Here is a 26,177-nt window from a genome sequence, read left to right on the forward strand (position 1 = left end):
TTATTTAAAACACAAAGCCCTGACACAGGGGCTGTTACTGAGTTGAGAGCAGTGATTGTGTCAGTCTGGGAAGTGACAGAGGGAGCTAAGGCAGACACTGGCATTTTCTTAACTCAGGACTCCATCCCTCATCCCAGCTGCTGAATGCAGGATTTGGGGTCTGCTGGAGCTCAGAGCTGCCCCAATAGCAGGGCGCAAAGGGATGGAGGGAACAGCCCTGGAGGTGAAGGTGGGCTGGGGTGATGGGGAGATACCGGTGAGAGTCCTAGCTTTGCCAGAAATCACCATCATCACCAACATCATCTCCATCATCTATGACTTCCTGAGCACCTGCTACGGGAGAACTGTGCTAGGCTCCTTTCCCATGCTGTCTCCATAGCCTTAAGGTATACATTTTTACTCCCCCTGTACAGCTGGAGAAACGGGATATTGGGGAGAGACGGCACTTGTCCTGGGTCGCATAGATGTGAAGTGTTGAGGCCAGGGTCTGCATGCAAGTCTGCCTGACGTCAGGTCGTGAGCTTTCTCCAGGCCACCGGTTGAGCTTGTCCAACCTGCTCTGTGCCCTTGGGCAAGTCAGAGCTCTCCTAACTGTAAAGCTGGTAGAAATCTATACCCATCCCTCTGTGTCTTAGGGGAGGAAGAACTGGAAGAACAGAGCCTTTGCACACTGCCCAGTGCCGCCTCCTGGCCTATGTACATGTCACAGTAGCCTCAATCCGAATTGGAATGAAAGAGGACAACACCAGTGTACTGGTTTCCTAGAGCTGCCGTAACAAGTACTATAAACCAGGTGACTTAAAACAACAGAAATGTATTCTCTCACAGTTCTGGAGGTTGGATGTCCAAAATCAAGGTGTCAGCAAGGCCATGATTCCTCTACAGGCTCTAGGAGAGAAGCATTCCTGGCCTATTCACAGCTTCCTGTGGCTCCTGGCAACACCTGGCATTCCTTGGCGTGTAGCTGCGTCACTCTAATCTCTGCCTCCATTGTCACATGGCCTTCTTCCTTCTTCCTTGTGTCTGTGTGTCTTTTCCTCTTCTCACAATGACACCACCCATTGGATTTAATGCCCATCCTAATCTATTATGGCCTTATTTTAATTACATCTGCAAAGACCCTATTTTCAAATAAGGTCACGTTCTGAGGTTCTGGGTAGACATGGGTTTTGGGAGGATGCTACTCAACCCATTACTCATGGCTCAGAGACACGTCCTTAAGCTGAGTAGGACGGTAGGACAGAGCCGAGATTAACACCCTGGTCTTTGACTCTTAACACCAGTGTTCCTCACACCACACCTTCCAACTCCAGGTTCTGCATGTTACACTGTGGTATTTACAAGGCCTATAAAGTCTTAGAAAAAGGATCCCAGTAAAGCCATTTCCCCTTCATCTGAGAGGAGAAAAGACCAACATTAATTAAGTACCTAACACACCCCAGGCAGAACAGAGGTTGGCAAACTTTTCTATACAGAAATCCATAGTCAATATCTTAGGCTTTGCAAGCCATATGGTCTCTGTTCCAACTACTCAGTTCTGCTTTTATAGAACACAAGCAGCCATAGAAAATATGCGATGACAACATGCAAAATGCAGTGAATGAGCACGGCTATGTTTCAATAAAACTGTATTTACAAAAAGACACAGCAGACTGGACTGCCATTTCCTGTTTTACATGGGAAAACCTGCAGGTCAGTGTTGGAGTTTAGATTTGAACCGAGGTATGTCCAACTCCAGAACCCACATTCTTTCTCCTACATCAGCGGTCCCCAACGTTTTTGGCGCCAGGGACGGGTTTTGTGGAAGATAATTTTTCCACGGACAGGGAGGTGGGGGGCGGGGGGAATGGTTCAGGTGATAATGCAAACGATGGGAGCGGTGGGGAGCGATGGGAGCGGTGGGGAGTGGTGGGGAGCGGTGGGGAGCGATGGGAGTGATGGGAGCGATGGGGAGTGATGGGGAGCGGTGGGGAGTGATGGGGAGTGGTGGGGAGTGAGGGGAGCGATGGGGAGCGGTGGGGAGTGATGGGGAGCGATGGGAGTGATGGGAGCGATGGGGAGCGATGGGGAGCGGTGGGGAGTGATGGGGAGCGATGGGAGTGATGGGAGCGATGGGGAGCGATGGGGAGCGGTGGGGAGCGATGGGGAGCGATGGGAGTGATGGGAGCGATGGGGAGCGATGGGGAGCGGTGGGGAGTGACGGGGAGTGGTGGGGAGTGATGGGTAGCGATGGGAGCGATGGGGAGTGATGGGAGCGATGGGGAGTAGTGGGGAGTGATGGGGAGCGGTGGGGAGCGATGGGAGCGATGGGGAGCGGTGGGGAGCGATGGGAGTGATGGGAGTGATGGGAGCGATGGGGAGCGATGGGGAGCGGTGGGGAGTGATGGGGAGCCGCAGATGAAGCTTTGCTCGCTTGCTCGCTAGCTCGCCTGCCCGCCTCTCACCTCCTGCTGTACGACCCGGTTTCTAACAGGCTGCGGACCCCTGTCTACAGACTCTTTCTTCTGAACCTCACTCTTCTCATCTGCAAAATGCGAACAGCATCTTTCTAGCTCCCAACCATGTAGGATTATTGTGAGGATGCAATGACAAGATGCATAGGATCTTGTTTTACAAACTCAAAAACCCAATGCAAATACATTTATCATTCATTCATTCAACAAATATTTGAGCACCTACTGCATGCCCGGTACTGAACTGGTTATCATTACGTCTCTCCATTGGCCTCACTCTGCCTGTATTTCTGCATCTATTAAGTCCAGCCGCTGTCTAAGATGCTTCCAAGCATCTCTCCAGTTCTGACACTCTAATTCTTCTTCTTTTTTTTTTTTTTTTTTTGTTCTGATAATACTGGTTTCAAAACAGAGTCAGCCAGACCCTACCAGGCTGAGTGAGGCTGCCATCCCCTCACTAGCTGATTCCTTAAGTGTGAACACATCACCTGGGTTCCATTTGGTGGGCCGAGTCAGCTGAGCCCCATGCCAGCGGCTGGGAACAGATGCTGACATGGCCCCCTGTTAATAAACACCAGGAAAGGTCTGTGTCACTCACAGAGAGGTGCTAATGGATGACTTAGGGCCCAGACAGTGACAAGCCCCCCATGGGTGCAGACTAATCACTCTCTGATGACAACAGGCAGCCTTGTTTCCTGAGCTCCCAGAGAGGGAGGCACCGAGGACAGGGCTTGTCAGGAATCAAGCTGCCTTCCCACCCTGCCCACCCCCGCCTCACGTTCAGGGAGGCTCCTCAGCCCCAGCGGCAGGAGCAGCTGTGGAGAACAGTGATACGCGGCAGGTGTGTCCCCCAGCTTCGCTCACCATAAGACCTGGGGTGAGTCCCTTAAACCCTGAGCTTCCATTTTCTTGTCTGAAAAATGGGGATATTAATACCTAGCTGGCAGAGTTAGTGAGGGAAATAAATTAGATAATATATGCAAAATATTATCAGAAGGTGCCCAACAGCCAGTTAAAATTAGAATCATCTGACTGTCCTGCAAAATTGCAAAGGCCATGACTGGAGACTGTAAGGAGCTCAATGCAGGAGAAAAAAGGAAGACCTGGGGCCTCACAGTATCCATTTACTCACTTAAATTTTTTCATTGATACCTAATTTGTCCCTGGGCTGGTTCCTGGGGGGAGGGGGGATATAGGGATAGATATGACATAGTATGTGCTAAGGAGGAAGGGAAAAACAAAAGCAATTAACCTCACAACATAACTGGGGCCACAGGGCTATAAAGAGGCCTCCGCATCCACCCAGACTCTGGTAGTGGGGGGTCAGACGAGGCTTTTTGGAGGAGGCAGTATTGAACCTGAGGCAGAAAGGCTGAGCAGGAATTAGCCACATGAAGGAGGGTGGCATGAGATAAGGGTATTCCAGGCAGAAGTAGCAGAGGGTGTACCCTGATCGGGGGAACTTCAAGCAATTCAGGGAAGCTGGAGTGTCGAGGAGACAAGCTAGACAAGGTTCCGTGTGCCAGACCTCGACGATTCTTCCCTTCACCCTGGGAGCAGCACTCATCCACCCAAGGGTTCTAGAAGCAGTTTCTGCTTTTATTTAGACTAATAACACAGACTACGATTTTATATAATCATGATGGCAATAACGACGACAGCAGTAATGATAGTTCGTGATTACTGAACGTTCATAATATGCCAGGAAATGTTTCAAGCGTGACATGTGTCCGCCTTCCTAATCCACATGAAAACACAGTGATGCAAATGACATGCTCATCCCCGTTTTAGGAGAGAAGGAAGGAAGTCCCTGTTTTGAGGACTAAGCGGTTTTGAGACCAGCTGAAGATCATGTTAGGAACAGTGTTGGGACAGTGGCTGGCACGTGGCATCTGCTTTATCAAGATTAGCTGGTAGATGGCTTCTGAGCCGGGGTGAGCTGGCATATGCCACAGGGAAGCAGATTTGGGCTTTTTTAAAGTCGGAGCTATTGAGCAATGGGAACACTATCTCCCAAGGTCCTGCTGCTGCTGGTCACTGCAGGAATGCAACCTGAGGAGGGATGGCCATTTTCTGGGATTGGGGTGGAGGAAAGTCAAGCTTCCGGGGGAGGGCAGTACAATATCATAGTGAGAGTCACAACAATGGCTACTATCTATGGAGAACTTACAACCTGAGAACTTGACTTAACATGGGTTATCTCATTCTTTCTTTTTTTATTTTTATTTTTATTTTTTTCTTCTGGCCACATGCATGTGGGATCTTAGTTCCCCGACCAGGGATTGAACCCGTGTCCCTTGCATTGGAAGCGTGGAGTCTTAACCGCTGGACCACCAGGGAAGTCCCTATCCGATCGTAGGGCTTGCTAGAGCCCTATGGAATGGTGCCATTCTTATCCCCATTTTGTTGATTAAAACAGATGCACACACTCGGATCAGGACCTGGCGCTTACAGAGGTGAGGGGACCTGCCCTGTGACACACCGTGGCTCTGCTCTGGTGTGTCCGTCTCCAATCCCAGTAGGGTCGTGCCTTCCTCCTAAGGATCCCTTCCCACCTGGAGATTCTGGGACTGGTGTTGCAGCTGACCCTGATCATTCCCCTTCCCTTAGCAATCATGGTTTGCACTAGTTTAGGTCAGGAATACATATCGCTGTGCTGAGTGGTCTCATAGCTTCCTGTGAGCGCCTGTGTCTTTGAGAAGCCTGCCAGCTTCCTGCGTGCAGAGACCCTCCTCACTCGCTTCCCCCTGCACGCTGGGTATGTGGCAGCTGTTCACTGAATAAGCAAGGAAGGGGCGGAGGGATGAATGAGGCCCTTCAGCTGTGTGGTCTTGGGGACAAAGAGAAAATGATTCTGTGTGGCCACTGCCCATCTGTGAAATAGGGACAATAAAATTCAGCTCGCAGGGTCATGGTGAGGACTCCAGGAGAGAGAAGATGTAGGAGGCCCTCACCATCATCAGGCCCATACAGACACCTTCACAAGGGACTGCTGTATCTCGGAAATGCATTTGTTCACGTCACAGATATTTACCCAGCACTCACCACCATGGAGGTTGGAGGCTAAATATACAGAAAAGAGCAAAACAGACACAGGCTTTGCTCTCCTGGAACTTATAGCTCAGTGAATGGAACACAGCCACCCAGCAAGTTCCTGTCACTGTATCTATACCCGTATCTGTATCTACATCTATATCTGTGTCTATAATTACAAATTATGATAGATGCTTACAAAATACAGGATACCAGGAGAGCATATGGCAGAGGGGACAAGCTAACCTAGGGAACTGGGGGTGGGAGTTGGGTGTTGGGGGGAGCCTATTTCCCCGGGGAGTGTCAGGCCCTGAAGCAAAACCAGCCAGTGGCCTGGAGAAGTTAGGTCACATCTGGGCTTTCCCCAGGGGTGCTGGGATAATGTGTGGCCCATGCACACACACAATGACCCTGGAGTCCATCTGATCTCTGAGGCCACCCTTCTTTGGCAAAAAGCTACCTCCCCCTCCCTGCGTTGACTGCTCACTCATAGAAAGCCTCCTCCTTGCCAACCTGCCCCCCCTTTCTCCTGCCCCTTGCAAATCCCATCATTATATTCAAAAGAAATCAAAAAGGTTCAGTGACGATGCTGAGGCTTGATCTCATAGGGAAGCTCATTAAGGTGGGCTCCAAGAGGTAGAAAGGCGCCGTGCTCTCCAGAAGCCCTCTTGCCCGGCGATGGTGGGAGACCCTGGTGTCCTGGGAGGGCAGAGAGGCTTGCCTGAGAGGGGCAGAGGAGAGCCCACCATTAGGGAGTAAACAGGGCTGCATCCTCCAGCAGGATAGCCTCCGGCTGGAGGCTGGAGGACTGGGGTCTGGGTCTAGCTCTACCTTGTACTGCTATGTGTCCCCAGGTAACCCTCTACCCTCTCTGGGCCTCTACTTCCACATTTATACAATGATGGGATGATTGCTAAGGGTCCCTCCAGCTCAGATTTCTTATGTGACTTCCCAAGAAGGACAGGTGGAAACGTAAGAATGAGGGAGGGAGGGAGAGAGAATAGCCATGGTTTCCATTGTATCCATCATATCCAATATTTCCATTGTTTTGCATCTAAGGAAATCAAGGGATGTATACAGTCAGCAGGGAAACGAGAAATAAATACAACTGTGCTACCAGGAAGAAGCCCTGGGCTGAAACCCAGACCCTGCCACTTATTAGCTGAGAAGACAGGTCACTCCGCCTCTCTGAGCTCAGTTTCCCCATGCATGGATCATGGATAATAACCCTCTTAGGTTACATGAGGATGACATGAGGTAATAAAAGCTCTGTGAAGGCAGGGGCTCTCTCATGCTTACTGCAGTCCAGTGCCTGGAACATTGTACCCAGATTTTTGTTGGACAGATGAATGAATGAATGGGCGAATGAGTGAGTGAATGGATGAAAATGTATGTGAACCACTGCATGGATACCCTCGCTTTTATTGTTGTGGTCGTTACTGACAATAGCCTGCTTTTCGGGCTGAAACCCTGAAAGTTACTCCAAGCTGGGAAAGCAAGCGTTCTTAACTCAACCTGTAACCCTTTTTCAGTCTAGAGAAGCATATGGGCCACATCTTCGAATAATGTTTTTAAACGTACGAGATCAGATACAAAAAGCGTTACATAAGAAACCATTTATCAAAACATTTTTTTAAAAAGCCAACTGGCATATAATGATATATATGCTTCTTTATTGACACATTAAATAAAAAGGTCTAGGAACAGATGTGATAATGACCGTAAATTGGAAGTAGTGAAGAGAATAAACTATGTTTTAAGACATCTGCAACAAATGAAACAACAAACGTAAGATGATATAAAACTACATGTGATTTCTCTTGGCGAAAAAGTCACAGGTGCTATTAACACACCCATGTCTGCAATAGAAGGAAATGCTAAATTTCAGTGAGAAGTTGGTGAAAGTGAACATTTATTATTAGGGGATTTCATGGACCAGCACAGACCCTGGATTGAGAGCCTCTGCCTAGACTTTGATAGAGAAAGCTTCTCCCCGAATATCTGTCGATCTGTGAATATAACCAGAAGCTTGGGTCCAGATAAGAAGAGACAGGAAATTAAAACTCAGTTACGATCACACCAAAATCACTCCTTCCTGGTGGGGCATATGTGGTGTGGGGAAAGGGGGACAGACTTTGCCTTCAGAAAAAGAAAATTTTAAACTCTTAAGGGCGTGTCCTCACCCAAGTGATCTCCCTCTCTGAACTTCAGTTTCCTCCTCTATAAATGCATCACTGCAATGTTCCCTCAGTGCCTGGGGGACTGGGTGAGATAAACGAGGCAATGCACCTTGTGCAAAGAGGCGAGCGCTACCCCTCAATGCCCCCCTTCTATACCTTCTAGGGTGAGACAAGATTTTTGCAGCCACTCACACTTAAGAGCTGCTGAATGTACCACAACGGGGATGCACTGGCCCCTACTGAGTAGCAAGCCATCCGCTAGATATTCTGCACTCAGAGGAGCCCAGACAAAGCCCCGCTCTCAAGAAGTGCATAGACTGCGGCCAGAGACAACACGATTTATAAAGTGGAGTGAATACTCACAGCACAGATGCATAAAAATACATGAGATCTCCAAAAGGAAGCAAGGAATTTTTCCTGGGCCGGTTGGGGAAGGGTTCTTGGAGGGAGTAGCAATACATTGGGCTCTTGAAGGAAGACGAGGACAAAGATGAGGAGGAAAAGGAAACGAGAAGAAAGACAGGACAGGCGTTAGAGGGTAATGTGTGTGGGGAGTGGGGGAGACAACATGCCAGAGAAGGGAAAAGAAGCCTGCAGAGTGCAATTCTATCCCATAAAGTAGGGAAATCGATTCTATAATATAGGTGCAGGGAGGAAATAACATTCCAAGCATTGTTAGAACAAAGGAAGAAAAGGAATGTGAAAAGAGAATAATTTGAAACATCAGAAAGCATTCGGGATGCCAGTGAGAGGACTCTGAGCCGGAAACCCAGCTCTGCCTGGAAGCTTCACTGTGTGACTTCAAGAGAGTCACTTGGTGTCTCTGATCTCAGCTTCCTGATTGGTCAAATGGAGATTATAACACCTCCCTTTCAGGACAGAGGTGACAACAAAATGAGATAAACCACCTAAAGCACCCACACCTTGTCCAGCACCGAGTAAGAGTCCAGCCATTGCAAAGTCCCTCTTACTGCCTTTCTCAGTCAGCACCTGGGGTGCCTGCTGCCCTTGCATGGTAGTGACAGGTTAGAAGAAAATGCCATTTTTCAAGAGACTCCAGCTTGTGTAGAACACGAGGCACCTCTACCAGCCTACAAACAATGACTTTATAAAATGTAAATTCCACGCAGGAAAAGCCTGTGTCTATCAGCTACTTGCCAAAACATAAAGTAGTGGATAGTCAGTTATAGTAATTAAACACTAGTTAATTCATTTACTGAAAATAAATATTGCTACTTTGAAGCATCAGGTTTACCTGTAGCACAATTTAATGAATGGAGTTTTTATGTGGTGGAAATCGCTAGGTAATTGCCGGCTGATCATAATTACAAGACTGTTAGGTACGCAAAGCCTGGAACAATGATTCCTAATTTCTTCAGGATCAACAAAATAAGCATCCATCCATCCGTCCATCCATCCATTCATATACCCATCGTTCCATCTAACCATCCATTACAAAGATACTTACTGAGCACCTGCTATACCCTCCCCTGTGCTATGAAGAGTCAGAAGTACAGACAAGACTAAGCGATGGTCTCTGCCCTCCAAAAGCCAGCAGTATTGAAGAACAGAGAAGACACAGCAGAAAGGTCCACGGGAAGTCAGAAGGGGAGGAGAGTACTTCCAGTTTGGGATGAGGGGAGTGGGTGGTAGTTGGGTGTGTGGATCGAGAAAGACTTCAAAATTCCAAAGATACAAGAAAGTAGAACTGTGTGCATGTATATGCTTATTCAAAAATAAGGAGATATTTTATTTTAAAAAATAAGTGAGAACTGGAGAAAGAGGAAGAGGAGGAAAGAAGAGGAGGAAGAGGAAGAGAAATATTATGGACTGAAAATAGGTCATTAGAGTTGAGCTTTTGCACCATGGGTGGTAATGCAAGAGGCATTGACAAGAATGTAGCAGTTCTCACCAATCAAGTTGGCAAATATTTCTGTCCAATGATGATTCTCAGTGCTGACGAGGGTAGAGTGAAATGATATTCTTCCTATTCTACTTGTGCTGGTATAAATCGCCAACATTTATGGAAAGCGATTTGGCAATATCTACCAAACTTCTGAAGTGTTCATAGAGTTTGGCCTAGTGATTATAGTAGTGCATTGTAAAGGAAAAAAGAGCAACCAGATAAAGAGATATGTTCAAAGATGTTCATCGTGGTATCATTCATAATGGGGTTAAAAGTGGGGACTATCTAAATATCTAACAGTGACAATACGATCCATCCATAGAATAAGTTACGTGAAAATTTAAAATTATGCTTTCCAGGTATAGCTAATGATATGGAAAAACTTTATGATATTATTTTTCCCCCCCAAATCAAGAAAACATTACATATACACAAATGCACATGCATACATAATTAACAAAAAGAGACACTTCACGGAGGCTGTGGTATTTCACTGCGTTGGATGTATGCTAATAGGGGTGAAACTATGCAGTAGACAGCCCTTAGATTTGTTCATACAATATCTATGCCCCCTTCTGGTCAAAGCACCCCCTTAGCGTTGTAGAAATGTACATCACTCCCCCATACACACATACACCATGGGTAGAGCCTTGTAGATTCATCAGTCAAGGTGCTTGCATTCCTCTGGCCTACAGGTGAGTGAGGGAATTGATAACTAGGCCAAGCAGAGGCTCACTCTTGGGAATCTGAATCTTAAGCAGAATGTCATGAAGGCTGAGGATGTGGAAATCAATTCCTTGTAAACTACCCATGATCACGCACCTTTGGAAGTTCTTCAAGGTGCCCCTCTGTGGCAGGTCTACTTGGCCGGCCATTCTAAGTTTCTGAACAGGGGAACGACATAAATAGAGATGTGTCTACAAATAATTAAGGAACACTTCAGCTCAGAGCTTCTCAGTCTGGTTCAGTGTGTCTTGAGTTTTGGCAACAGAAGATCCAGACGAAGATTCAGGGCTTTTGGAGAAGGGCATTGAGAGAGGACAACTGAGCTTCAGGCAGTCGCGACCAGGAGGGATGTCTGTCTTGTGCCTTATGAGAGAGACCAGCAGAGGGCAGAAGACAGGGGAAGGGAGGCCTCAATCACAGCCCTGCCGCCATCTGGAAGAGCGCGGAGAAGGAGGGAAGGAGGAAAAGCAGAGAAGGCACCTGGAGACCAACGGTAATAGAGTTGCTTCTAAATTCAGTCTCACACCCAGTCAGGCAGGCTTTATCTAGAGGCCCTGTTTCTTATGAATCCGGGGCCTGAGCCTGGGGACCTAGGAGGCCGTGAAGCACAGAGGAAGCCACTGAGCCTGGAACCCAGGAGAGTAGGTTTAAGTCCTCTGCTCTGCCGCTCAGGTGAAAGATCCTGGCCAGGCACTTTCCTTTTCCCGGGCCTCAGGATAATGTGCTCATTCACTTGGCAGCATGCTCATTCATTCATTCATTCATTCATTCAGCGAATATCTATTGAATGTCTACTAACTAGCATGTACTACCAATTCATTCATTCATTCAGCGAATATCTATTGAATGTCTACTAACTAGCATGTACTACCAATTCATTCATTCATTCAGCGAATATCTATTGAATGTCTACTAACTAGCATGTACTACCAATTCATTCATTCATTCAGCAAATATCTATTGAATGTCTACTAACTAGCATGTACTACCAATTCATTCAGCAAATATCTATTGAATGTCTACTAACTAGAGTGTACTACCAATTCATTCAGCAAATATCTATTGAATGTCTACTAACTAGCATGTACTACCAATTTAGATATATGCAGGAAAATTGGTTCTTTATGTCAAAAGGATGGGGAGGCTCTCGGTGGTACTGCTCAGGGAGTGTGAGGGAGCCGTGGGCTGCTCCCTTCTGGATTTATCCCCTTGTCTCTACTTCTTAAGGATCTGGGTGGACGTACATCAGGCAGCAAAGAGCCACAGACTCGCTGACAGAGAGACGTACAGCACAGGGGAAGATGCAATTACCGCCCACAGGCCCGCGTTGCCTGTCTTGTTCTAGACAAGGCCACTATTTGGCCTGCTGGGCTGGGTGGATAGGAAAGACAGAGTGCGGGGGAGGAAGGAGGTGGAGACCGTGCTTACAGGCGAGTCCCAGGGTCCGCGAAGCACTCAAGTGCAGACGGTGTACAAGCATGTGAAGGAACTGGCTTCTGCAAATCGTGTTTTCTTTTTTGGTGGAGGAAAGACTTTGCTCTTTTAGAAATATCAAATGTTGGGCATCATTCTACATATAGTAAAGCCTGTGGTGTATAAAAAAAGAGACCCTTCCCTCATGGTATTTATATTCTACTAGGAAGAGAACCTTCAAACAAATTAAAAAGGATTAAAGAGTTAAATGGCTGAAGTGTTGGACAGTGACTGACAGAACGAGGCTAGGGAGTGTTGGCGGTGGGCTGAGGGGTGGTGTGTTGGTTTACTAAGATGCCAGGGAAGTCTTGTGGGGTCATGGAGATAATCCGTGGGGTAATGAATGCAGAGTGACTAGCACGGCATCTGGTACAGAGCAAGTGCTCAAGGAATTACTGCTGTTAGTGTTATTGTTAATTACGTTCTAAATTCCTTCTCTGAACGTGGGGACAGCAATGCCTATTTCATAGGGTTGCTGAGTAGATTAAATTCGGAAATATGTAAAAAGAAATTTATATGACACATTCCATAAGGGATTATTGAGAGCCAGCCACGTTTCAGGGGAGACTGGCATAAACAAACACATAAATGCATAGTATAAAGTCAGAGTGGTGAGTGAAGGTCGGAAAAGAAGGCAAAGGCCGAGATCAAGATTCCTGGTGTGGGGAGACCAAGGACCTCCAAGGCTCGAGGAGATGACCTTTGAACAGAAGCAGGGAGGAAGTGCTGGAGAGAACAGGGCTGGGGAAAGCATGTCCCAACGGGAGGAAACAGCAGGTGCAAAGGCCCAGAGGCAGGGGTGGGGTTGGCCCTGAAAGGAGCAGCAGGGGCCAGTGGATCTTGGAGGTGACAGCAGGGGCTTTGGGTTGAACTCTGGGTACGAAGCAAAGGTGCTGGAGGATTTTGTACAAGGAGTATGATGATCTGATTTACAGTTTAAAAGCATAACTCTGACTTCTCCGTGTGTAGTGTACATTATTCATCTTATTCATCTTGGTGTATCATGAGATCAGAGGTAGCACAGGCAAATGATGTGACACTCATTCTAAAGTAACATATTCATTGCATGCCTATTATGTGTGGGCTGCTAGATACAGCAGTGCAGAGGGAGACAGCCACTACTTCTTGCCCTTGGGGACCTTCTGATGGTTCTGTTGGCACAGTGTAAATACTTCATAAATTATCATCACTTGATATGAACTAATGTATATTACATTGCATTACATTGCATTATATTATACTATATGAATAGCACAGCATTCGTATTTTTATGTCTCTTGCCCCCAAAGTGACAGTGTTACAATTCACCAGAGGCTCATCCTTGAGGAGAAGGGAGCAGCAAAAGAAAAAAAAAAAAAAAGAAGAAAGAGGAGGCAGAAGTAAGCACGAGGGAGCAGCGGCGTGCCATTTCTCACCACTGTATCTCTGAATATGCGGATATAACCGTCCTCTCATTTGCTGTCTGGTGGACTCCTATTCACATTCCGGAGCCCAGCTCACTCTTCGCCTCCTGGAATCCAAGAGCCCTCCCTCCACCGTGCCCCTTGGGCTGAACTGCTGTCCCCTGCCTGTCTACCCTCCTGGATCCCGGATGCATCCCTCCTGAGGCACCTTGAGGGGCACATGAGTATGATGTTTACTCACAGTGTTCATTCTTCTCATTTATTGGGTTGGCCAAAAAGTCCATTTGGGTTTTTCCATAACTTCTTACAGAAAAACCCAAGCGAACATTTCGGCCCACCCAATACTTGTATAACCTCAGAGATTAACACAGGCTCTGATGCGGTTGGTGTAAAAAACATCTACAGAAGAGAGAAAGGGAGAGAGGAAGAGAGGGAGGAAGAGAGAGAGGAAGGGAGGGAGGGAGGAAGAAGGGAGGGAGGGAGGGAGGGAGGGAGGAGGGAGGGAGGGAGGGAGGAGGGAGGGAGGGAGGGAGGGAGGGAGGGAGGAGGGAGGGAGGGAGGGAGGAGGGAGGGAGGGAGGGAGGGAGGGAGGGAGGGAGGAGGGAGAGAAAGGAATACAATTCTTTCTTTTCCAGGCAATGCTGAAGCTCATTTCAAACAGCAAATGCTAAGCTTATTGATCAACATTTCTGAGTTTCTATTGACAGAAATAACTAGCAACTAGGCTGGGGGAGAGAGAAATGTGCTGACACCCAGCAAATCATAGCCCTGATAGCAGAGTGCCTGTCTCTGCCAAGGGGGACAATCATTAATTTCCTGTTCCTTCACAGTTACATTTCTTGGGCTGACTGACAAGTTCATTTTAGGGATTCATCAGGCCCTTTATAAATAAACTCCCTTCTTATGCCATGTTTCTAACTGCACCTGCCACCCAGATGATTGGCTGCCTGGGACGCACATAAACATTTCAAATTGCTAGCAATAGCTCAACATGGTAATTAAAGGAAATCTTCCCATTTCTGTATTATATAATCAAGGGGGCCCAATTCCCCGGGCTCAGTGCACAGAACTGAAGAAGATTTCATTTATTGCTTCCCCTCCCACCCCCCCCCCACTTTAAATAAATGATACCCAAGCATTTAGTTACAAAATCATTCGTTGGCATGCAGACCTTGAAATTAAGTCCCCTGTAAAAGCTGTGTGACTCTGAGTAGGGTACTTAACCTCTCTGAGCTTCAGTTTTCTTGCGTGAAAAATATGGATACACTGTGAATGGCGCTGTTGCTAAAGAAGACAAGAGCATGTTTAAAGAGGGGAGACACACTTGTAATATTATCTCATTAAGTCTCATAATGAGTCAGCCCCATGATTGCTATCTCCATTTTACAGGCAAGCAAATCATGTCTCCAAGAAGTGAAGTGACCTTTTCCCAGCTGGTAGTGGCAGAGGTATGAGATCAACCTAGTTCTGCCTGACGCAGCTGCTCAAAGAAAGACAATTTCTCATTAATCTTATTAGTGATTTTACCTGTCTGCCTGGCCTAAAATTCCATTTGGTGCCAGTGGCCTTGAGGTTAGCCTAGGAAGAACTCAGCTCTCTGCCAGCCTTCACATCCACAAAGCAATTCCACTCTCTCTAGAAACAATTCTGTAGGCTCCAGTCATCAGAGCAAAGTTCCTAGAATCCACAGGACTGGCATTGCTGCATCTAATGTATTTGTATTCACTGTTCAGTTTATTTTGCTAACAGTAGCCAGAGGTACCTTGATATTTGCATTAGTATACAAGTTCTCTTAAAGACTGTTTATTTTTGAAAAGGTTCTGAGCAGTTCTAACTATTAACTTGGGAAGGAAAATTTCTCTGCTTAAAGACAAGGAGCCATATGCGGTGGAGCTTTGGGGCTGAGACAAGACATTTCGCTTTCCCTGACAGACATTTATTGAGTACCTACTGTTCAGCAGTCAGCGGTCTTCAGTCAGCCTGGTCCTCTGGCAGCTTCTGTTACAGTCGGGAGATGAACATTAATCCCATAATGTTATGTCTCCTATGCGTCAAAAAGGGAACGGGGCAAAATGTGCTATCTTACCCCAAACCCATGAAACAGCACCTGTGCTCCTTACCCTCCCTTTTACAGAAGAGGAAACTGAGGCACAGCGAGGCCTGGGGACAGGCACAGTGCTCCACAGCAAGAAAGTGGAGGATCTAGAATCTGAATGCAGGCTGGGATGAGCAATATGGTACCACTTGATTGACAGCTGGGCTCTGAGCTATGAGGTGAGGTTACTCCAGCTACTTTTGTATATGTTTGATATTTTCCATATATATATATATATATATATATATATTTTTTTTTTTTTTTAAGTGCAGGCTCTGGAACCAGACTGCCTAAGATCTTAACTGTGAAACAGAAGTAACAATATCACCCTGGACATGGGGTTGCTCTAAGCATAAAATGCATTAACACAGACAAAGCATTTAGAACTGGTCACAAAGTAAGTATTCAAGACATGTTAGCTGTTATTTTTTTTTTTTTTGCACCATGTGGCAAAAAATTAGGATCTTAGTTCCCAGACCAGTGATCGAAGCCATGCCTCCCATAGTGGAAACGCCTAGTCTTAACCCCTAGAAGTCCCTTAGCTGTTATTTACTGTAACAGCTAAGATGGAAAAGTCTGCAGTATTCAGTGTCTAGCAAGCCCTTCCCCACGTATTACTGAATATAAGGAAATTCACCACCACCTTCCTGAGAAGAGTTATTTGATTTGCCTGAAAATATAAACTTGACTTAGAACTGTAAAGGAACCAGTCACATATCTAGAGTATTTCATGTATTACTTTAGTAATACCCCTACCTGTTTAAAATCTCCTATTGCACATAATAATACATTTAGAATTACTGCTCTTGCCTACTCTTTTTGAACAAAACTACTTTATTCCAACTCTTCACCTATAATTCCTGATCTAGTCTAATGTATCTTCCCCTAAGCAGTTGTTGTTTAAAAGAAATCAGTTGCAAAAATACCCTTTATGTGTGAGAAAGCCATACTCAAGGTGACAGCCTCCTTTGTCCGGTGAATTTGTGGAGTAGGTGCTGCCCTCATATACAGACATTTACGGTCGGTTACGTGGTCTGCGGGTAGACGGTTTGTTAAAGAGGCAAAGGGGAGGGGGCTGGTTAAACTGGGTGGGGTGACTGAGGGCCTGGTCTGCAGGAAGCAAAGGAAAGAAGATGGATAAAGCTATATGTCAATCCTGGTCGGGCCAGGCTATACCCTATCCAGCTCACTGACTTTCAACCAAATTTTTTTTTCTTTTTTTTCTTTTTGCGGTACGCGGGCCTCTCACTGTTGTGGCCTCTCCCGTTGCGGAGCACAGGCTCCAGACGCGCAGGCTCAGCGGCCATGGCTCACGGGCCCAGCCGCTCCGCGGCATAGTGGGATCTTCCCGGACCGGGGCACGAATCCGCGTCCCCTGCATCGGCAGGCGGACTCTCAACCACTGCGCCACCAGGGAAGCCCTCAATTTTTTTTTTTTTTATTATTAGAAAAGTCATACATTGCTGTTTTAAGATGTTTAGAAAACACTGAAAAGTAAAAAGAAAAACAAATCCGTTAATCCCGCTGCCTCGAGAGCTACAATTGTTATCGTGCGATCTTTGATCCAAGCACAAATGCTCTTTCCCCAGACAGCCTCTTGGCTCAAATGTCACCAGCTCAATGTCATTGGATGACCACCTCATATTAGGGGTGCCAGATTTAGCAAATAAAAATTCAGGACATCAGGTAAATTTGAATTTCAAATAAACAGACTTTTTTTTTTAAAGTATAATGTGTCCCAAATATTGCAATTGTTCATTGTTTTCCAGAAATTCATATTTTTCACTCCAGGGCAGCAACAACCAGCCATCCCTACTTCCTTACTTCAGTCAGATACTGACCAAAAGCCTCTTCCATGCAGGCTCTGCTCAGACACAGGCTAAAGGGGGATCCCAATGCCAAGACAGACATTTACCTGCCAGTTTCTAGAAAGAAAACACGTGGGCCCCCTTTCTGCCCAGGAATTGGGGATAAATTGGGCTTTACTCTTCGTTTTCAAAAGAAAATGGTAAGTAGGAACATGTGTTGAATGATCACTGATATTTGAAGGTGACCAAAAGAAATATAAGTTCTTTTTAAAAATACAATGACTCGGGCTTCCCTGGTGGCGCAGTGGTTGAGAGTCCGCCTGCCGATGCAGGGGACGCGGGTTCGTGCCCCGGTCCAGGAAGATCCCACTATACCGCGGAGCGGCTGGGCCCGTGAGCCATGGCCGCTGAGCCTGCGGGTCCGGAGCCTGTGCTCCGCAACGGGAGAGGCCACAGCAGTGAGAGGCCCGCGTACCGCAAAAAAAAAAAAAAAAACAAAAAAACACCCAGTAGGAGCCCAGTGCCCTGATGTGAGTGTCAGGGGTATTTTCTGTTATTCTGACAACAATATCCTCGATGCCTCCTTTTACAGGTGAGCAAACAGAAGTTCAGAGGGGGAAAGTAATTCGCCAAAGTCTCAGTTAATCAGGGAGGAGCTGGGGTTAGGATTCGAGGTCTGTTTGAAAGGAAAACTCCTGCAGCAGTTTTGGACCTGAGGCTCGCCAGCAGTTGTTAGAATGTGAAAGCAACCAGCTTTTCCGAAGTGTTCTTGGTCACGTTATTTATTTATGGCAAAGGCATTTTGCCTCCCTGTGCATTTATGAAAGCGGCCCCGCGAGAAGGGAGTCTTCGGGCAGAGATCTCGGAGACCCAGCCCGTTCTGAAAGCAAACTTTACATCCATTTGTACTTACTAAGCACGCAAATCTGGTCTTGACCGTCTCTGTTTTTAAAGGGGTGGGAGTGGAAACAGGGAGGGGGTAGGAGAGGAGGTCAGTTAAGGCTGGACCCTGGAAGGCTCTCTGGAGTAGATGGTACCCTATCAAGGTTCTAGTAGTTTGGGCACAGTTTCCACAGAATCCAATTCTCCCGAATTAAACAGGACGTTAAATGAAGACTACATTGATTTTCTGCTCAGGTCAATAAATAAGATAAATTGACCAGAAGAGCTAAACACTGATCAGGGTGAACTGAACATCAACATTTCCTAAGAACAGAGGGAGGAGAAACATATATATCAGAAAAATGGAGATGGCGACAGCACGTCGGGGAAACTGCTTGGCATCCAGTGAAGGTCTGAGTTTAAGGATTAATATTTTAGTCAGGTCTTTACTATTAAAAAAAAAAGCAGTGGAATTAACTTATTACAATAAAACTTCATTTAGTCAGACGGATTGCTGGGAAGACTGGTTGCTTTTTTTTTTTAAAGAATGTCATTGAATTAAAATGCACAGATATGCACAGCACAAAGAGCACTGCACTGAGAGTCAGAAGACCTGGGTCACTGGCTTGTGACTCGTTAAGAGCAGTGAATCATATATTATTCATTTCTTGTATCCTCTTCTGCCTGGCACAGACCCTGGCATACAGATGCGGTCTTTGAGTTCCGTGAAGAGCAGACCTTGAGACAAGGATTTGGGTGCAGGTAGTTGATTTGGGAGGTGATCCCAGGAAGCAGGTGAGGGGCTGGGACGTGAGAGAGACAAGGGAGGGAGGAAAGCTAACAAGAGTGTGTTAATAAGTGGGTCACCATATGGGAAATGGTTGCAGTCTTGCTGGAGTCTGTCAGAGGCTGGGTAGGAGGCACCTAGAATCTTTCCACCAAGGGGCAAGGAACCTGGGGTATTTTTCCGCCAGCTTCCTGTCTGTCATTTGTTGAGGGTTGCGCGATTTTTTGAGGGTATTACTCCTACCACCGCCCCCACCCAAGTTTCTTCTAAAGCCCGAAGGCAGAGAGAGTCAGGTGTAGCGCATACCTGAAGATGTAGGTGACCGCTGCCGAGAGGCAAGAGGAGATGGGAAGGACACAGGTAAGCAGTAAAGCTCGCTGAGCACATGCAAGGAGGAGCTCTGGGTACTGCAACCACGGTCAAGTCCCTTCGTCTCTCTGGGCATCAGAATCTAACTTTAAAAGGAGAGGTCTGAATCTTTACATTCCCTCCAAGACTGTCAGTAACTCTGTAAACCAGATGGTCAACCCAGATCCCAGGATCAGAGGCCCTTCAGGAAACTGCTTCTCACACAGATAAAAATGATCTAGAACGAGCATTCCACCTGTTAGCTTTTAAGTGTGAGCTTTTCAAGGGTGCAAACATAACACACACAGATATACGTGTACAAGGTGATCACCGAGGCACTGTTTGTGACAGCAAAGCATTGGAAACAACCTAAATAACCTTCAGTCAGGGCACTGTGGAATAAAAATGGTATATTCATGTGCTGGAATGTTCTCCTGCAGTTAAAAGGAATGGACTGACTCTATATGTGTCAACATGGGTAGAGCTCAAAAAATATTTCTGAGGGAAAAAGCAAGATGCAGAATGTTATATATAGTATGACACCATTTAAGAAAACATGCACACATTAGAGCTTTCCTTTGGGTAGGTGACATATATGGAAAAGTATTTTTAAAGGACTGAAAAGCGACAACAAACTCATTTAAAGTTATGTTGGAAAGATTAAAACCGCATTTACACGAGTGGCTAATTTTGAGGAGAGAAACTCAGAAATAGAGAAAGGATGGGACTAGCAATGGTGAATGTGGGTGGGACAGTCAGGGTGGTTTTAGCTTTAGTGATATTGTTCTAATTGACAAAAGCAGAATCGAATCATGCATTTTACAGTCAACTCTAAAAATGAGAAATGTCTAGTACACAGTCTGGTTATCACAGAAGACAACGTGATAATGTGGAAAGAGTTTGGAAAATGGAATCAGACCTAGTAATCCTAGCAGATAACCTCTCTGCTGAGAGTCTCTGACTCCCCAGTTGCAAAATGGACTTTGCAAAGCTGAGCGCCAAAAAGTAGTCAATAGTGTCTCCTGTCTGGGGCATAATTTACATTCACATATTACTTGTTCCCTGCACCCTGGAAAACAGGACATGCATTTTCTTGCTGTTTCTTACACTTGAAAAAAAATCACTCCTTTAATGAATTAAAAGGTGAAGTCCCTTCCTAGTCTCCATGGAGTCAGGAAACTGATTTAATGGATTCAGAATTAATGAGTTTTTTAAAGTTTTTCTAATTGTCATCGTGTCAGTCAGGGTTTTAACTGAGCAAGGTTTCAGCTGAACTGGAACACGTCCTTTGCCTTGCTTTGTGGGTATCAATGAGTATTAAAGAGGGGCCACTTCACAAGGACAACACCAGCAGTGGGATCAAAGTCAAAGTGTCATTCAATGACCCTGAGTTAGAACTGCCGGGGTTAAGTCCACACAGGAGAAGCTGTCAGCGCAGGGGAGTATCTTCTGTAAGAGTGCCTTAAGCTTTCAGGACCTTGTGCTTCTACTAGGCTAGTCCTCCGCCTGGAATTCCATCGTTTCCCATAATGTTCACATGCCTACATCCTATTTTCCTTGATGTCATTTTCTCCATGTAGTCTTCATGGATACCTCCTCCCTCCACAACAATGACCATGATGCTGACGACAGCTACCATTTACAGAGCAACATTAATTACCAGGGACCATGCTGGGTTTTCATCTAATCCTCATGGCAACCCTGAGAACTAAGCATCCATACTCCCATTTTATGGATGAAGAAACCAAGGCTCAGTGAGTGTGGAAGAATGTTAGCAGGGAGGGGTGGGGGTCACCATTTTCTAGGGGCTCTGCTTTTGGACACCTCTCTCCGTTATCATGTTCTTGGCTTCTGAGGGTCTACGTTTCCTTGTTATTGATTTATAGAGAGAGAACTCATTTTCAGAGATTTTCCTGGGCTGTATTCCTTGGGCTTAATCCTCAGAAACAGAAAGTTTAAACACAATCAGAGAAAAAAAAAAAATAGAGCCCTGTGAAATGCTCCATTCTTTAAGGCAGGAGATTCACCATTCATACTAGCTAATCCTACAAGATGATTGAGGAAGAGGATGGGACACCTGGCCACCAGTGCAACCCCTCAAGGCTACCCCCAGCTAGGGAGGGTAGGAGCCTCCAGCAGTTTCTAGAATAGTTTCCATCACAAAGTCCCAAGGGTGAGTCTCCAGTAGGAAAAGTCTCTCACCACCAGCCTCAGCGTTCCTTGCCTGCCCCCTCCTCCCTCTACCCCGTCTCTCCTTCCTCTTCTCCCCTCCACCCACACCTCCTTTAGGTTCTAAGGCTCCACAGGAAGCAAGTGGGAGGGGACAGTACATTTACGACACACTGTGAGGGAACCGGCAGTCTGGTTCTATTCTTTAGGGTTTCTTTGCCTTAGGCTGGCCAGGCGGTAAAACTATTTACTACATCAAATGAAGATTTTTCTTGTGGATTTCTTGAAAACCATGATAGAAGTGTGAAAAAATGTGTCCAAGGTCAAACATAGTGGCTATAATTTGCAAGTTCTGAATCCCAAACCCTCTTCTGGTTACTGATATTGTGTGTGTGTGTGTGTGTGTGTGTGTGTGTGTGTGTGTGTGTGTGTGTGTGTGTGTGTGTGTGTGTGTGTGTGTGTGTGTGTGTGTGTTTAAAGCTGCATTATTCCTATAGCAATTCTTACTTTAGCTCCCCTTACATGACTGCTACTGATGTACCTGAATCACCTTGAGAGCAAGACCCAGCTTGGATTCATCTCTGCATCTTCTAACAGCTCAGCATCATAGAATAAGTGCCCATAAATGATTGTAGGAACAAATGGGAGAGTCAGGGACAACTTCGGGGTGCTGACTCTTAAGCGTTCCTGCACAGGACATCTCAGTGCAGACAGCGATGTGGATGGGGCAGCACTGTCCCAGCAAAGGGCAGCCTCTGCAGGACCTCAAAGGTGAGGAGACTGCAGGCAGGAGGCCAGAAAGGCCAGAGCAGCCTGGCAAACTGGTTTGGGACAGGCAGCTCCAAGTCACGCAGATAACTGAGACCTGGCTGCTTTGATGATCTCCTCCTTGGAGGAAGGTCACTGAAATAAGATCAGCTTTTCCCAAATTGTTCCGAGGAAGCATGCTAATGGAAAAACTTCCTGGAGTCTAATATATTTGAGAAATGATGTGCTGAACTAAGTTAAACAAGGTCTTTACTTCAGGACTTTTCAGAGGAAGTGCACGTTGTAAATATTCAGAAGGGGAAAAAAATAAAGGCAGCCTTTTCCCCATTGATACACCACAGAAACCACAGTCCCAGAGCATTGTATAGGGCTACCATTCCCCAGGAAGTGGGTAGGACACCGCACCCAACTGCTTAAAGTACAAGTTGCGGGGAACAAAAAAGAGTCCAATGAAATTATCTGAAAGAATAAGAATCGTTTCTCAAGAAAGGGGGCTCAGGGTGAGCCAAGACAAGAAGCCCACCTTCTTCCCTCTGCAAAGACTAGCCAATGTCACAGGACAGATAAGGGTGTGCTATGGAATCGTGCTTGACACCTACCTTTCTCTCTCTTTTTTTTTTTTTTTTTTTTGAGGAACAAGAGCCCGGTTTTTGTATTTGATCATTTCTTGCACTGGAAGTGCCCCTCAGGGGCATCCCCGGCCTGAGCCTCTTTGCCATAGTCCTTAACCAACGCGCAACTGCAGCTAACCGCTTGATGGGGTCTCCCCCTCTGTCACTTTTTTTTTTTTTTTTTGGCGGTACGCAGGCCTCTCACTGTCGTGGCCTCTCCCGTTGCGGAGCACAGGCTCCGGACGCACAGGCTCAGCGGCCATGGCTCACGGGCCCAGCCGCTCCGCGGCATGTGGGATCTTCCCGGACCGGGGCACGAACTCGAGTCCCCTGCATCGGCAGGCGGACTCTCAACCACTGCGCCACCAGGGAAGCCCCCCTCTGTCACTTTTACAGAGGCCTACCCATTCCCCTAGTTTCTTGTGGTCATCAATCTTAATCAGGTGGGTCTGGTGCTCGGCACAAAGGGCCTCCACCAACTTGACACATATAGGCTCATCGCAGTTGGATGCAAGCACACAGAGATGCGCTTGGCGCTTGTCTAAGGCTCTGGCAGCTTCCCGAATTCCACGTGCTAGGCCATCGTGGATGACGGCGGTCTTCAGCACCTCTTGCAGCGCAGTATTAACGTCCATTACACGTCCGGCAGCAATGCCTTCCTCGGCCAGGGCGTTGGGTTACGGGTGGAGCTGAACCTTGAGTGCACCCAGCCTCCGCCTCCGCGCAACTCCGAGGCGGCAGGGGAAGATCCCTTTCTCTCTTTAAGGAGATATGAACTTCAAAATGCTTCCTGAATCTAAACCCGGCCCAGGCCACCATCACCTCTCACCTGGATTACTGCAGTAGTCTTCTACCTGTCCTCCTCACCTCCGACCTCCCTCCCCTACAGTCTGTTCTCAACAAAGCAGCCACAGTGTTCCCTTTGAAAATTTGGTTAGATCGTGTTTCTCTTTTTTTCAGGATCCTCCAATAGCTTTCCATTTCTTTCAGAGTAAAAGTTAAAGTTCTATGACCTGACCACCTACTGCTCCTTTCACATCCCCTCTTATAGCTCTTCTCACTTCCTACCGCAGGAACACTGATCTCATCATTCTTCAAATACTTCAGGCATTCTGTGCCTCGGGGCCTTTGCACTGGTAGTTCCTTCTTCTGGGAATGTTCTTTCCCCAGATATACACACACTCATTCTCTCTTCTCATTTCACTTTATTGTTCAAATGACATATTCTTGGGAAAACCTCTCTGATTATGTTATTTAAATATGCTACTCTCTTACCATATGACCCAGCAATCCCACTACTGGGCGTATACCCAGAGAAAACTATAATTCAAAGAGACACATGCACCCCAGTGTTCACTGCAGCACTATTTACAATAGCCACATCATGGAAGCAACCTAAAGCCCATCGGCAGATGAATGGATAAAGAACACGTGGCACATATATACAATGGAATATTACTCAGCCATAAAAAGGAACAAAATTGGGTCACTTGTAGAGACGTGGATGGACCTAGAGACTGTTGTACAGAGTGAAGTAAGACAGAAAGAGAATAACAAATATATTAACGCATATATGTGGAATCTAGAAAAATGCTATAGATGAACCAGTTTGCAAGGCAGAAATAGAGACACAGATGTAGAGAACAAATGTATGGACACCAAGGGGGGTGGGGGGTGATGGTGGTGGGATGAATTGGGAGACTGGGATCGACATATATACACTAATATGTATAAAACAGGTAACTAATAAGAATTTGCTATATAAAAAAAATTGCTACTCTCACCGCACACTCCAGACCCCCTTATCCTGCTCTTTTTTAAACAGCACTTATCACCTCTAACTTACTACATGCTTTATTTATTTGCCATGTTATTGTCTGTCTCCCCCCACCCCCCGACCCCTCTCTGCTTGAATATAAGGTCCGTGATGGCAGGGGTCTTTGTTTTCTTTTCTGGAGTATACTTAGCATCTAGAGCAGTGCCTAGTAAATAGTAAATATTTGTGATAGATTGTATTTTCCAAAGATAGCCACAACACTATCTCCCATCCCACACGCACTTCTTCCAAGGTGACCTTGGCACTCTTTTCATTGAATGCTAGGCTCTCTATCTCTTTTCCTTGAAACTGGCTTGATGTGGACGACTGTGTCCGTCAACCAATAAAGTACAGTAGAAATGATGCTCTGTGACATCCAGGGTTAGGTCATAAAATGCCATCCCATGCACCTTGCTCTCTTGGAACTCGACCACCATACTGTGTGGGAACCCAAGCAGTCCATGGAGAGGCCCAGCTGAAGTTACTGGGTCCCTCAACCTGCAGCCCCATCTGAGCTCCCAGCTGGCAGCGAGCACCAACTTGAATGCCATCTTGAAAGTGGAGCTCCTCTCGCCCTAGGTGAACCACTCCAGCTGACTTGCATAGAATGGCTGACTCACTCGCACTGAACCTTGCCCAGTTATATATAGGTTAATGAACAAAATAACTGATCAGGACAACAGTGTCGCCTCAGCCAGACCACCAGGACTAAACTGGAATTCTGCAGTCAGGGATTTCCTGGTAGCATTGAAATCACTCCTCAAAGGCAGGTCAGATGTCAGGGCACTGGTGTGAGAGGCCCAGGCTTGGCAATATCCCGACCTCCATGCCAAGCCCACCTCTTCCTCTTCCTGGACAGGAGACAAATTCCCTCTCTGGGCCTCAGGTTCCTTGTGAGAAGGGTTAAATGAGATGACACAGTTAGAGAGTTCAGATCAGGGTGTGGTATGGGACAGTCATAAGACTAGTTTGATATTCTTTTCCTTCCATGCAGAGGTCTGGAGCCCAAAGGAAATAAGTCTCAAAAGCCTCTTTGCTTGCATGACCAGGCAGGTGCCCCTGTGGATGGGCTCACCAGGGACGGGCATGGCTGACAGTCAAGAAGGGACAGGCTCTCACCTGCCTCCGGGTCTCTGCCAGGAACACTGTTCGCCACCCTCCCTCCCTCTGCTTTTGGCTTCACTAGTGCCTGGTAATTGTTTGAGTCTCAATAATTAATTATTAATTGCATCTAGAAGCCCCCATCAGCCTCCCATGGGTGGGATTTCTGCTGCGTGCCCCAGGGTACCCATCCCTCTACCATCCTGGCCAGCATCACACCAGAAGGTGAGTGCCTTCCAGCCCTCTCCTTCGCCTGCACGAGGTGAGGACAGGCACAGGGATTCTCGTGCCTTTGCTGAAGCTCCAGTGTCTACCACAGGGCCTGGCATACATAACAAGGATGTGAATAACTGGGGGAAATCTGTGTCTCTCCAGGACACAGGAGCACCAAGGGTTAAGGCTGAATGAGCCTCCTATGTTGTAGGGGCAGGTACTCTTATGTGGCCGTATGATGGTTTCTTCTTAGGACCCTGAGAGTCTGGGATATAACCAAGAGGTGACAGGTGGGACAGCATGACTCTACTCAGACACTGGTTAGGGGGTGAGGCTGTTCATCTCCAAGAGGCCAGACCATGCTGTGGTTGAGACCTCATCCTGGGGGGCCAGACTGCCTGCTCC

General features: G+C 46.7%; 2 protein-coding genes across 2 annotated transcripts in view; both read right to left on the bottom strand.

Annotated features, from left to right (window-relative positions):
- Positions 1-26,177, bottom strand: part of ASTN2 (astrotactin 2) — a 986,509-nt gene that overhangs the window by 435,673 nt on the left and 524,659 nt on the right. The window lies entirely within an intron of this gene.
- On the bottom strand, positions 22,564-23,319 carry LOC101329851 (small ribosomal subunit protein eS12-like; the record flags this gene model as incomplete). Its single annotated transcript, XM_033858476.2, has 2 exons — positions 22,564-22,783; positions 22,998-23,319. Coding segments are annotated over 2 exons (414 nt in total), but the record flags the coding sequence as incomplete, so codon positions are not given.

This window comes from Tursiops truncatus, chromosome 6 (assembly GCF_011762595.2).
Source record: "Tursiops truncatus isolate mTurTru1 chromosome 6, mTurTru1.mat.Y, whole genome shotgun sequence".
NCBI classification, from domain to species: Eukaryota; Metazoa; Chordata; class Mammalia; order Artiodactyla; family Delphinidae; genus Tursiops; species Tursiops truncatus.